At 36.2% G+C, this 14,079-nt stretch overlaps 1 protein-coding gene across 8 annotated transcripts in view; it reads right to left on the bottom strand.

The window, feature by feature from the left end:
• The window catches only part of Hivep1 (HIVEP zinc finger 1), a 149,539-nt gene that overhangs the window by 66,425 nt on the left and 69,035 nt on the right, over positions 1–14,079 (bottom strand). For all 8 annotated transcript variants that reach the window (XM_063259888.1, XM_063259886.1, XM_063259887.1 and 5 more), the window contains one exon: positions 1,938–1,991. In XM_063259888.1, coding sequence (XP_063115958.1) covers positions 1,938–1,991 — 54 coding nt within the window. The remainder of the gene's footprint in view (positions 1–1,937; positions 1,992–14,079) is intronic.

Below are 14,079 nucleotides of genomic sequence, written 5' to 3'. Positions count from 1 at the left end.
CCTACACATTTTCAATAACTTAAGCCTGTTTTTTGGCTTCTGCTTCTCACTGGAGAACTGACAAAAGGTAATCAACAGTACCCATACTACAGCCAGAACACTGGGCTGTCTTGAAATTTCCTGTCAGATAGTCCATTGCCCTTAATCCCTATCTCCAGACACAGGCAAAATGAATACAAACATTTTACCAGAGTGTCACACAAAAGGACTCTAGTCTAGCAATGGAGTCCTTGTTTCCAAATAAAATCACCTGAGCTTGACCTTTACTGTCCCATTTTTTATCAGTATTTGATCATCTGAGCTCCTACCAGAATCACCCATCAAGTTCTGGCTTATACTCTTTTAGGACTTCTCTAATTCACATCTCTAAAGCATTTCAAACTCTTTCCAGAAACCAGTTCCAAAGGCCTCCAATCAAAATGGTTGGGTAGCATCACAGAAACAACTGTTTTCCTGGTACCATTTTTGTATTAATGAGCTTTCTCACTGCTGAAGTAAAATACCCAACAAGTACAATCTAAATGAAGAGACGTTTCATTTGCGTCGTGGTTTTAGGGAATTCAGTCCATGACTGGTTGGCTCCAAAGCAGAAATGGCATGGTTGAACAGTATGGTGAGCAAAGTTATCTATTTCATAGCAGCTAGAAAGCCAGAGGAGAAGAGAAGAGGCTGGGGAGGTATATATAACCTCTAAAGCCATGCCCAATCCCAGTGACATGCCTCATCCAACCAGGCCTTCCCTTCTAACAGCAAATTTAGTTATGAACTCATCAATGGATCAACCCCTGATCCAACCACCTATTAAAAAGTCCTCCCTTTGAACACATAAGACTTTCAAAGGACACTTTAATTTGAAACTATAATAGCAAGAAGTTTTCCCTAAAGATGTCTAGTCAGTAATCAATCTGGCGGTAAATGAAATTTGAAAAAAGAAAAAAAAGCCTTTCCATTGGAATTCTATTTAGTATATTACTCTATTGAAATATTTCAGTATAATTAGAAGACATAACAAGGAAAACTGGATAACAGATCATGAAAAAAACAGATACTATGAGATCCTTACTTCTCCATTATATTAGAAGAACAGTACAATTTTATCCACTTACAGATAGTGTTAGAACACTAACCCCCATGGGTCCTTCCTTCTTGCTGCTCAGCATCTTATCTATTTATCTTGCCTGGAAACATAATATGCTTTATATCATGAAAATAATTTCTACCTTTTAAGTTTTATTTTGAGTACAAAATTGTACCCACTGTAAAACTAGTCAAAAAAATAAAATAAAATTTCTGACAACACAGTTATCTTCCCTTGCCTCTTCTTTCACCATTATAAATGTGTCTGTACACAAATCCTTTCATAGTTTGTCTAATTCCATATAAGCCTATGTGAATGTGTGTATACCCAAACACACACGCACACAAAAACCTGACTTCATTTAACCAAAAAACTTGCTACAATTTCGTTTTTACTTAACTATTACCATTATTACATTTTGTGACGTACCCAAATATGAATTTGTTATAATTTATTCAACTATTTTTTCCACTGGTGGACACCGAGGTTGTTTCCACTGTCTTAGCTTTTTCTCATTGCAAAAGACACTATTATCACCCAAGCACACACAGGTCACACACAGGTAGATATAAATACATCATCAAACCTACTATTCTACACTTTAGCACAGTCTCATACTTTCAGAAGAGCTGCAATCCTGTTTCAGCTTGTAACTGGCAAAACATTAATATATGAAAAACAGTTTTAAAGTATCCTTTTAGCTCAAACATTTAATAAAGCAAATTCTATAAAACGATACCAAATAGTTTAAAGTTATTCTAATTTTGTAGTATGTTTTTACTGATTGATTCAGTAAGGCTGAAAATATCTGTTTGGGCATCTCTCCAAAAAGTCTGCAATGGAGATAGTTTTAATTTACCTGTTTTTGAAACTTCTGCCCCATTAAGTTCTTTTTGTGCTTCTTCGATTTTATCTAAAAGGAAAAAAAAAAAGAAAATTTTACAAGTCGATTAACCAAAAATACAGTAAAGCAAATATACTACTTATAAAGTATCATATAATAATTGTTCAACAAATTTATGACACACGTGTAAAAACAAAGCAAAGATACGTTCCCCTTTAAATTTATTTTTGTTAATCATTTCTTAGTCACAAAGATTACTTCCAATTAATTAATGGCTCCACAATGCAAACTAGTATACTTTAAATACTGAACTACAGCTAAAAGGTATTTTGTTACATAATGAAAGTATCTAATACTTTCCTTATATGTTAAGTGCCCAATATTATATCTCTAAGATTTCCTTAGAGATATAATAAATGTCTACTAGCTTAGAAACAAAGTCTAGATGACCTGGATGTGGTGTGAGCCTATCCTTCCAGGGTTCAGGTGTTGGAAGCTTGGTCCTCAAGATGATAGTGTTAAGTAGTAGTGAAAACTTTAAAAAGGAGGGCAACTTCAGGAGTCCTTGTGTCATCAGGAGATACTGCCCTCTGAAGGGATTAAGTTACTTCTCATGGGACTTTGAGTCAGTTCTTTACAGAGGGTTGTTACAAAAAAACAAGACTGGCCAATCCTTAGCCCTCTAGTTTCCTATCTTGCCAGATATCTTTTCCTCTTGGATGTCATCCTATCATAATGACACCCACTGTGAGGAGATGTATCCATCAAAGATACTACCATGCTTTCATCCTCCAAAACAATAAGCTAAATGAACTTCTTTTACTTATAAAATACCCACCTGTAGATATTTTATTATGGTAATAGAAAATGGACCAAGAGGTAGCCCAAGGTATAAGAAAAACATGGAAAACGGAAGTGTATGAAAAACAGAGGAAATGATGAGCTGAAATCATTTCTGGCCCTTGAGAACAGCACTAAGAATCATAAAACGTGAAGGCAGAATTCTGCATCAGAGACACACTGTATACAGATTACTATGGAACTGCTGTCTGCTCACAGCGTTGACAGACAGATATAACCTAGAAGCAATAGCCGAGCTGGAAGTACAGAGACAGACAAGCGTGGGCCTAAATAGAGCTGGCTGCTCTTCACTCTGAGGCTCTGGGCACAAGTGGATTTTGTAAACTATTACCCATGTTGAACTTAGGCAACAATTCAGTAACATTTTGCAAGATTATACATATTTGATGATGAATTCAGAAATTTCAAATTTAATGTCTAAGCACTTTTTTAGAGATAAAAATTCCCAGAGTGCTGTTTTGTACTAAACTGAATTACAATAGTAATAATTATATAGCATTGTGGACATCCTATGAAAGCATAGTTTGGATAAATGTTCTCAAAATTTTGTTCCTTCCACCATGGAGATATTTAGCTTCTGCCTTGCGGCATACATTATCAGCTCCAACAATGTCTTCTTTGCTAAACATCACACTACGGGCCACTGAAGATATAAACTCCAATACTTTAAACAAACAGGAGCTATACACCCAACTTCAGGCCCTACAAAGGCTTGTCTGTCCCTGTCTTGCCAGAAAAGCAGAAATTCAAACACTTCATTTAGTGATCAAACTTCCTTCAACTGCATTTGATCCCAGAAAGGGTGGGAATGATAGAGTAATGAATAAAACTGGTTGGAAAGAGAAGACATATCTCAGCAAGGGGCAAAAATAACTAAGTTTCCATTCTGACAAACACATCTCCCATAGCAATGTCCTATTTGTGTCCTGATAATTATCAGATCCAGAATATAATGGAGAGGAGTACAGGCAACCTCTGGAAGCAGAACAGTTTTTTTTTTGCTTGTTTTTATATAGTAGTTAAAAATGAAAATAATCAGTGCAAAAGAAATGCAGAAACTGGACCCAGCACTAAGCAGTAATTTTAATTTAAAAAAAATTACACCAAAGCCATGCATGAAATCTATATGAATGTAAGTAACAAAAGAATAAGGGTTACTTTAAAAAAAAATGCCCTAAGTACATTTTAGATATTCAAGCTGCAAATAAATAATTGATATTAATTTATGTTGTCCTTGAGGAACTTTAAAAAGTAGTTTTATTGCAAAAGCACTATTATTTTTATGCCAAGTTTACCAAACTCAAGAATCGTGAATAATACGCATGTACATATTATATTCACAATAATGATCACGCTTTCTAGAGTTATGCACACTAATTTGACATTATGTAACAAAAAAAGCATTTTTACTAATAGACTAAATTGTGGCCCAAAGCAACAAAAACTCATGATTTAACAGATATTTGAGAAATGGCTGCTATTTAGTATACTGAAGTGAGACATCTTTTTTGTGTACTTTGATACAAATTTTTCCAAAATGACCTCAGTTTACATTTGCTCACAAAACAATAGTTTTTGCTTTTAAATTTTTCAATTAAGTTACCTTTAGTCTGGATAATAAAGGCATATGAATTCGTGCTACTGACTAAGAACATTTACTCAAAACATTTTTACCCACAGCTCCAATTCAATAGGTAAACACATACTTCAATTAAAGAGCTGTAAGAACAGTTATGAAAAGCACTTCCTTCTGGTAGTTTTTATAGAAAATTCTGCTTATATTTAACCTGTACTTTTTAGTACTCTCCTGGTAAGATACAATGTATTTTTAAAACAATCTCCAAAATTTCAGAGTATAGTCATCTACTATATGCTCTTTATTGTTTCATTTAATTTTTATTACACAAAGCGTTTGCTTTCCATGATAGGTTTTTTCCCCTAGTATAACTTAAAAGATACCTTTACATTCTATGTATGTGTAGTGTATGTGTATATAATGCAGAGACAAACTTACTGACACTCTATACTTTGTATGCTTTCCTACTAACAATGAAGAATGATGTCTTTGGCCAAACTACATGAACTTTAGCCTCTGCTGAATTGTAAACCTACAGCTCAACACTCAAGAAGTCCAGAGCAATTCTAAATGAATCTTTTCACCACAGCTTTACCTGGAATAGCACATCCCAGCAATACCTTCTCTTGCTGTTAAATCCCACTGTGGGGGTGGAGGGGATATGGACAGAAAGACAGTACCCTAGATTCTGAAACACACCCCAATACACCTCCTCAAGGTCACTGTGCTATGAGGCAACAACTGCACCAAGAACTATACATGTGGACATGAATTAAAGGTTTGGCCTAAAAAGATTTTAATAATTTTCCCCTCAGTGCTCATCCTCTCTCCCATTTTTCAGCTACATGTTACAGGCTCTGCTCTACCCATACATCTTCACTCTCCACTTACCCTTAAAACACAAGTCAATCGCATGTTAAGTAGAGCTTAAGAGTCAGGATACAGCTCAGCCACACAAGCACCTGAGAATGCAAGGTCCCGAGTTCAATTCTTAGCACCAAAGGAAAAAAAAAAAAAGTAGAGCCTAATGAACTATAAAAGGTATCTGTGCACCTGTTTACTGCAAGAGATGTCATCTAATTGAAAAAGATCACCATATGTGAGTGAATTATTTTATTACTGAATAAAGCATAGCTCCTGCTTCTTCTCATCAAATGTCTCCCACCAATATGTTCCTTATGCTGACTACTGAATGTTAGAGCTATTTCAATTACACTAAACGTACACAATGGTGTAATAATTCAGTTAAAATAAAATCTAGTATGCATACTATTTTATAGGTGCTCTCCTACATGGAGACTTCCTATCTTCAGAGTAAACCTACCTTCTCATGCAACCAGTTTTAATGTACAGCTTCACTCCCACTAGTCTTTAGAGAATATAATGTTAAAACTAAGAATTCAGAACAACAATATTTCAAACTGTATAGTACCACCTGAAGAACATAAAAATATAAAATCAGAAACTCAATTCTGTGCTAATGAATCCAAAAAACATGATAAAGTAGGAAAACATTAATCCAAGAAGACTCAACCAGAACAACCAGCATTGACGACAATAAGAAAATTACATAGGTTAACACAGAGCTGGTTTTTAAAAGGTTCCAGGCCCAGAGAGTTTTGCTCTAGATTCTCCCATATTTAAAGAATAAAGCACCTTCTAAATTTTTCCAGGAGGTACAGCAGATATTCTAAGGCACATTAATGAAGCTGAACACAAAATATAACCAAAGAGACAGAAAACTAGTACTATAAAGTGTATCCTCTGAATATCCACTGTTAAAATCTATGCTAAGAGGAGCCACAAATTAAAAAACCACATCCAAGTACAGTTTGATACAAGAATGCAAAGATAAATTCAGAAATTTCAGGCTGAGTATCCCTTATCTTAAATAGTTGAGATCAGAAATAATTTCAGGTATTTTCAGATTTCCAAATATGAGATTCTTTGGGGAAGGGGACCAAAGTCTAGACATGAAAATTCATTCATATTTGACACAAACCCTTGATACAGAACCTGAAGGCAATGTCATACTTCAGTATGCTTAAATTTAGACTGAGACCTGTCACATGAGGTCAGGTATGGAACTTTCAACCTGTGGGGTCGTGTATACTCAAAAAGTTTGACTTTGGATTTTGGGATTGGAGTTGTTCAACCCATATTACACCTTATAACACCAACAAATCAAGGGAAGGGATAAAAGTGACTTAAATAATGCCCAAATGTACTGAATTAAGTCATATCTAACTTTAGGGTTGGAAAAACACCTTGATACTGAACAATGATCTTCATTATATTAACAAGAATTAGTCTAGTAAACACAACAAAGAAATGGGCCATTCCTGCTCTACCAACAACTCACTTACAGAGGCTGTCCCAACCCACACCCTGAGTGGCATCCTGCACTCTCTTTACTCACAGCATTCCTGAGTCTAGCACTGAGGGCAGCCTGTGCACTTGCTGCCTACAGCAGAGGCTCAGATGCCTCTCAGCAAACCTTCCAACAAATGATACGTAACAAAGACATGGAGAAAGAAGACAGGGAGCTAATTAAATAAATACTTAAATACTCCCAAAATACAATATTATTTAGTTGTTAAAATTGTTTTATAAAAATACTGATGGAAAAATGCTTAAAGTGCATTATGTAAAACAGTAAGGCCTAATTCTAAGCATGTTGTGCTCCACAGATGAATGTGCACTTAATGTAGGCAGACAGCTACACATGTGCACCTACACCCATAAATCTATGAAGAAAAAGACCACAATGCCAAAAGGACATCTCAGGGCCGTACATTAATGGTCAATTTTCCTTAGTATTTTAATTAATAAATTACCCGTAAGGAACAAACATCTTAATATAAAAACTATCTAAATTCAATACAGCATAGAAATAAGATAGAAATAAGTTCTAATAATGTGCTAAGTTATCTTTCCTAATAATGTTAGCCACAGGGTAAAGGTAATTTCAGCTGCTTGAGAGGCTGAGGCAGTAAGATTCCAAGTTCAAAATCAGGCCAGCATGGGCAACTCAGCAAGACCCTATCTTAAAATAACAAATACAACAGGGTGAAGATGTAGCTCAGAACCAGAACACTTGCCTAGCATGCTCAGGTCCCTGGGTTCAGTCTCCAACACTACAATAAATTGATAAAATATTGGTTGCTGATCTGAATTTCCAGATTCTAAGAAAACCTACACAATAATTTTCAAAACATGAGAACACTACAGGTTAAGTATTTTTAATAATTCAGAATGCTCCTAAATTTGAAACCTCCAATTTCAGATTTTGAAGGATGCTGGATTTCAGATTTTTAGATTAGAAATGCTCCAAAGCTGATGTAAATATTTAAATATTCACAGAACTCTAAAACCTGAATCACTATGGTCCCAACCATTTCAGATAAAGCACAATGAACGTGCAACACACAGCTCATCTGGAACACATTTATTAGCTCAGGTGTCCCAACCCAAAGGTACCTGGGGGTTAAGGTTCCTATGTGCAGGACCTTGAAGAAATAAACCAGTCAGCTCCAGACAGGTAGCAAGTAGGAGACTACAATCAGAATAAAGGCATCCAGGTTGGGAATGTTAAGGGGTTGTAAATCCAGAAAGGCAGGAAACGAAGAGTTTGCTAAGAACTCAAAACAGTTTACAAATACACATCTAGAATTAGTCTGTAGGTCCAGATTTTGGGAGCCACTTTATCACATAGTGTAGTTAAATCCACATCATAGTGTTTGTGGAAGCAAAAAGAATTCTTCCATGAAAAAATAAGCTGACAGGCAGTACCAAGGTCTTTGAAAACTATGTCTATTCTCCGACAGAGTAGTTTACTTTCTGAAAACATACACTGTGAAAGGAGAGAAACAAATGTTATTCATCACAATGCTTTTTAGGATAGTAAAAAACTAAATAATTAATAGCACCTAGGGTATAATTACTGTTCACTAAATATTTATAGATATTTAAGAAATGGTTAAATAAAGTATGACTTCTCCATATGATGGAATACTGACTGCATAGCCATTATAGGCTTCTATAATGTACTACAGATTGTGTGAATTTTAAAAGGTGCGATAAGTGGTTTTGATAGGTCACCTACTGTCCAGCTAAGAATTGCTAGTGAGAGGGGAAGTAGGCCCAACTTTCAAAGAACATGTAAATCAAACTTGAGAAAACGTGAAAGAAATAGCAAGATGCAATTAGCACAGTGGTGGCAAACCTATGGTATGTGTGTAACTGTGCTTTTAACATTAAAGATGCTAATGTAGAGTTGATTTTTTTCGAAACTACAATCTCAGTATTCAGTTTTAACTGCAGTACTGAACTCTGTAATAAGTAAAAGGATTTTGGGGTACAGTTTGGCACTCGGTCTCTAAAAGGTTCGCTATCACTGAATTAGGTGAAACACAATTCTGTCCATAAAAGTCAACAGAAAGTGCTTCAATGTCAAATCTAGATAATGAAAGTAATCAGGACCAATGATGTGCCAATGAGTTGATATGTCATTGGGCTTCTGCCCAAAGTGTGTGGGGGATGTAGATGTTGGAGGGCATGGCCAAGGAAGTAATGCGACCTGAGGCTGGGGTCAGAGAGCAGCAGAGTAGAACTGTCTTTCAGAACCCTAAGCAAAGAGAGTGGGCTGAGGATGTAGCTCAGCAGCACAGCACTTACCCGGCAAGCATAGGGCCCTGAGTTTAAATCTCATTACCCACCCCCCAAAAAAAAGGAGAGAGAAAGAAAATGCAAAGGGATCTGAGAATCTGGCAGGGTTGCAGGAAGACAGGTTTGTTCTGTTCTTCTGAGATGTTTAAAAACCCAAGGGGAGGAAGCCAAGTGAGTGAAAATACAAAAAAGATGACAGGTATGGAGAGGCAAGGTTCTGGAGAAAGTAAAAGTCAGAAGCAAGAGTCCAGGCTACAAGCTAATTTTAAAACAGGGAGAGACCACAAGCTGTTCTCTGAGGCCAGAAGGAGGGAAGAGTGACAGGCAGATATAGATAATCTTCATTTAATGACCTACCTGTTCAACAACTTTTAGAGCAGACAACAGAGGTGCACTGTTTGGACTTATAACTCATTTTCTTTTTGTACAGTCCTGTACATTTTGATAAGAGCCAAGGTCTTTTTTAAACCTGTTTATACAGTACTGTAATTTTTGTTGACTGTAATATACAGTACTGTGATTTTATGTTGTTATACACTACAGTATTGCATGTGAGAAATTATGCAAATAAAAGCCAAGTCACCAACCTGGAGTTTCCTCTGATCATTTCTTTGTTCTGAATATTGTAATATACATACTAAATGCAATTTCTCATTTAGTAACAAATTCATTTAACTACCTAGTAGGAAGACCATATCTAGGTCATTAAACAAGGGGTTCCTATAGCCTACTGTATTTTAGTCACATTCACTAAGCATACTGTGCAAATAAACAGCACTTAGGAAAATACAATTGTCTTCAAAATATGTATTATTTCCATAATAAGGGTATTATTTCTGATAAGGGGAAATTAGCTATCTGACATCTTGGATATATGAGGGTGTGTATTGTTTTGGCTTTACTACACCTCTTTTGGTACAGAAGGGAGTGATTTGGAGCAGTTTTATGAAACCTGTTGATCACATATGATACAGACCAAACACAGCTGTGCTAAAGAGCCAGAAAAATTCATCAGGGCATTCTTTTCATTAGGCTCACTTCTAAGACTATTTGCTTCCAACAGTTCTCCAGATGATAATAAAACTGATTTATTTGGAAATAAATTGATTCTCAGGTATAAACAAACTCTTTAAAAGTGATGTTACGTTTGAAACTTTTTGATGTGTAGAAATAGGTCATCTCATATGAGTATACATATTTTTTCAAGAGTTTTATATATACACTTTTGAACATCAGGAAACAATTGACACTGTTATTATCACTGTTATTCTTGGCTCTATGGTTATTTTGTGTGTTTAATTTTTGTCTTACACTCCTGGCTAATAAGCTCCTTTACTATGTACTTTAGATGTCTTTCTATCCTCTAAGGTATTTACTGTAGAGGCAGACAGAGCAGTGGTTCCATTAACGCCAGTTTCACTGTCAAGGATGTTAGGCATTTCCAGTGATTTTTACAGAGTCAAGTAGACTCACGGTTCTGTAATAACTCATTGAACTATTTTAGTTGCATTGGTCCTTTGCAATGAACTGCAGAAGCTCTTTCACTAATGATCTAAAATTAGCGGGGCATAGTAGCACATGCCTGAAACCCTGGTATTTACTCAGAAGAATAAGGCAGGAAAATCACTGTAAATTCAAGACCAACCTGGGATACATGGTAAGTTCAAGGCCAGTCTAAACTATGAAGTGAAACCTTGTCTCAAAACACAGCAAAACAAAAACTGCACATTCAAAACACTGAGTTTTTTGGGTACAGTATATGTTGTTTATATGTACTGTAATTTCTGCTGGTTGTACTGTACAGTACTATAGTTTCAGATTGTGTTATACACTACATTACTGTACATAAGATGTATGTAAATAAAAGTAATGTCATCAAGTTGGAGTTTCCTTTGATCACTTCTTTACTCTGAATATTATGACATGCATACTACATGCAATTATTCATTTAGCATCCAGTTCCTTTACAGACCTAGTCATGAAAAGAGAACTCAGTCACTAAACAAGGAACATCTGCACATTAAAGGAAAAGTCTGCTGGTGGGAATGATGATTCCAAGGATGTTGATATCTTGTCTCTACAGATAGAGAAGAGATACAGATACCTACAAAGAAAAAGAAATTCAGTGTGTGTTGGTGCAGGACCTTGGAGATTGAAAAGAAGGTAAAGTCACTGGTGGGAATGGAAGAACTAGCCAACTCAAAAATAAATATAAAAGCACTGTTGACCAGCATGAAGAAATCTGTGAACAAGAAAGCCATAAACTTTTGATGGCTCCAATCTACACAGTGATACCACTTATTCCAACAAAGCCTGGCAACCTGGATGAAGTGATGGAGAAAGGATTCTAGATTTTGATTTTTCCAGGAGAAAGAACAAAGAATTCACTGAGATAAAGTTGCTAGAAGTAGTTCATGTGATCAAGCAAATATACAGGATGGGTGGTAGCCAAGAAAGATGTGAAAGGACATGTGAGTCCCAGGGGAAGATGAGATCTTCCCCAACAGACTGAAGGTCCAGAGAGCTGGAAAGAAGAGCCGCTTTCTTGGCAAAGGGTTCAGAAAACATGGTACTGAAACATAATGGGAGTAGTACTCTGCCATAAAGATGAACTTGAGTCATTCAGAGCAACAAAAGTGTGTGCACCTTTAGATTATAACGTTAAGTGAAACAAATCACACACAAAAGTCTTTACATAACACGTGTTCTCTTACATGATAAACTTGAAGTATAAATAAACAGCAAAATAAAACATAGGTAACAGAAAGCTGGGAGAAGATCTTTCTCAAAGGAGAAGGAAACAAAGACATGGAGGAGGGAGAGGGAAAGGAGATAAACAAATTAAGAGGTGTTGTGTACATGTACTAATTCACCACAAAGAATACAAACATTGTGTACTACAAGCATACAGTAACAAAAAATACATCAAAAAAAAATCCAAGTGGCTACAGGTAAAATAGAGTAGAATGGGAAGTTACCTGGGAGTGGATGAAGCCAAGCCTAGTATTTTAATGGGAAAGCAAAGATAAAGAGGAACAAAATACACTGTACTACAATTTAAAACATGAAATGACTAATCTTGCTATGCTTTAATTGCCTGCTTTTTATATTACATCCTTTTCAAAAAGTATGTTTCTATCATGATAATGAGGAAAAAATCTGAAGTAGTTCCTAGAGACAAGTAGTTACAAGCTCCATCAGCCCCTTTGAAATTATGGATCAATTAAATACAATGTTGCTTTTCCACAAAGAACATTTTGACAGCAAAACTTATCAGGAAAATACTACAATAATACAAAGCTACGAAGAATCTACTATACACTGAAACATCAAATAAGGCTTTTAAATTATTTTTGTCTCTTTATGACATCTAGTTATAACATAAAACATATATAGTATACATACGGGGGTAATCACCAGATTTCACCTGACAGCCTTGATCAGCTGTGCTGAGAACTAAGGAAACCACTGTGCGTAAATATACTTCCGTTAATGGGAAGAAGTTCTAAGGACATCTTTTCACCCCTGCACCAACCTGTAAAGACTACAGGCTTTTACAGTTGAGCACACATTTCCTAGAAAGTGAAGAACAGGCAACTTCCCAAAGTCTCATTCCTCGAAGCTCCACTGTTTCATAGCCCATAGAAGCCTAGATAAGGGACAAAGTCAAAAACCTCCTTCAAATCAGATGAGGTGGTATACACATGTAATAATCCCCCAGTGCTCTGGGAGGGTAGGCACAAAGATCACAAGTTCAAGTCCTACTTGGGCAACTTAGAAACTTAATGAGACTCTATCTCCAGATAAAAAAATATAAAAAGCTGGGATGTAGATCAATAAAGTCCTTGAGTTCAATGCTCAGTATCACAGTAGTAACAGACACCCCCCTCCTTCCCCTCCTCTCCCTCTGCCCCTTTCCTGTTGCTATTCCAGCTCCTATATAATAACCCTAATATAGCACCTGTAACACTAGAACCCAAAATTCTGCTTATTTGAGTCACTGCATACTAGAGTACAGTAGTGTATAAGTTTTGCTAGTGAGGCTGCATACCATACCAACTCAATCGGCATTTTAAAGTTTCCTAGGTAATTAGAACATGCAGCCAACCCTGAGAAATAAAGTTCACCAAATTTCAGATTTTTACGGTGAAAATTCAAAATTGTATAAAATGCAACAAAAAGGGCTTATCAGCTAGTTTTCTAAAGCACATTTTTATCAAGTAACAGGGACAGCAGGAGCAGCAACAGCATTTTGTCAAGTGGAAGGGACAGCAGCAGCAACTGATCACAGTAGCTGCTGATCAGTGGATTATGAGGATGATAAGGGAGCAAAGATCAAGGAGTACTTCTTAGCTAAGAGTATCTAATTAAATTATCTTTCCACAATCCAAAGCCAAAGCATACATTCTCAGTAAGTATCACACCAAAAAATGGGCCCAGTAGTTTATTAGTACTAATGTTAGCTCTAAACTAGAAAGCTATTTCTGGCTGAAATTCCAATGTCTTAAAAAATACAAAAACTACTTAAACATAATCAACCATTGTGTTAAAGATTTGAAACTGACATGTCTCCAATACATGGTCCTAATACAGTTTCTTGATACCACAACAAAAGAATTGCACACCACGAGTTTGACATAATCATTAGTGTATGTCAACACTGGTTTCTTCTTCCCAGTTTCCAGTGACTCCTGATGCAGTGAAAATGGATAGAAGTAGTCATGGTAACCATGATGAAAAAGAAAGGAAGATGGACACAGAGCATTCTATCCCCACACACTAATTTTCAGGGCACATACAGCTTGGACCACCAGCCTAGTAATAGATTCGTACAGGTATATGGCCACAGATATATCTCATACACACACAAACATGCACGCACGCACGCAAGTACATTTTAAGAGTGAAGATCTACAGACAGTTCAGAGATACCCAAGAAGTGTAGATCTTGGGGGAAAATTTTTTTTTTCTCTGCCTGCTGCTCAGGCTTCTCAGCTGGCTATCTGTCCTAACCTTGCCAGCAGATAATACATCCATTTTTCCCCCTATAAA

The sequence above is a fragment of the Cavia porcellus genome, unplaced genomic scaffold (assembly GCF_034190915.1).
Source record: "Cavia porcellus strain 051 isolate PalLab524CR breed Dunkin Hartley unplaced genomic scaffold, mCavPor4.1 scaffold_13, whole genome shotgun sequence".
NCBI lineage: Eukaryota > Metazoa > Chordata > Mammalia > Rodentia > Caviidae > Cavia > Cavia porcellus.
This window is presented reverse-complemented; position numbering and strand designations above follow the sequence as displayed.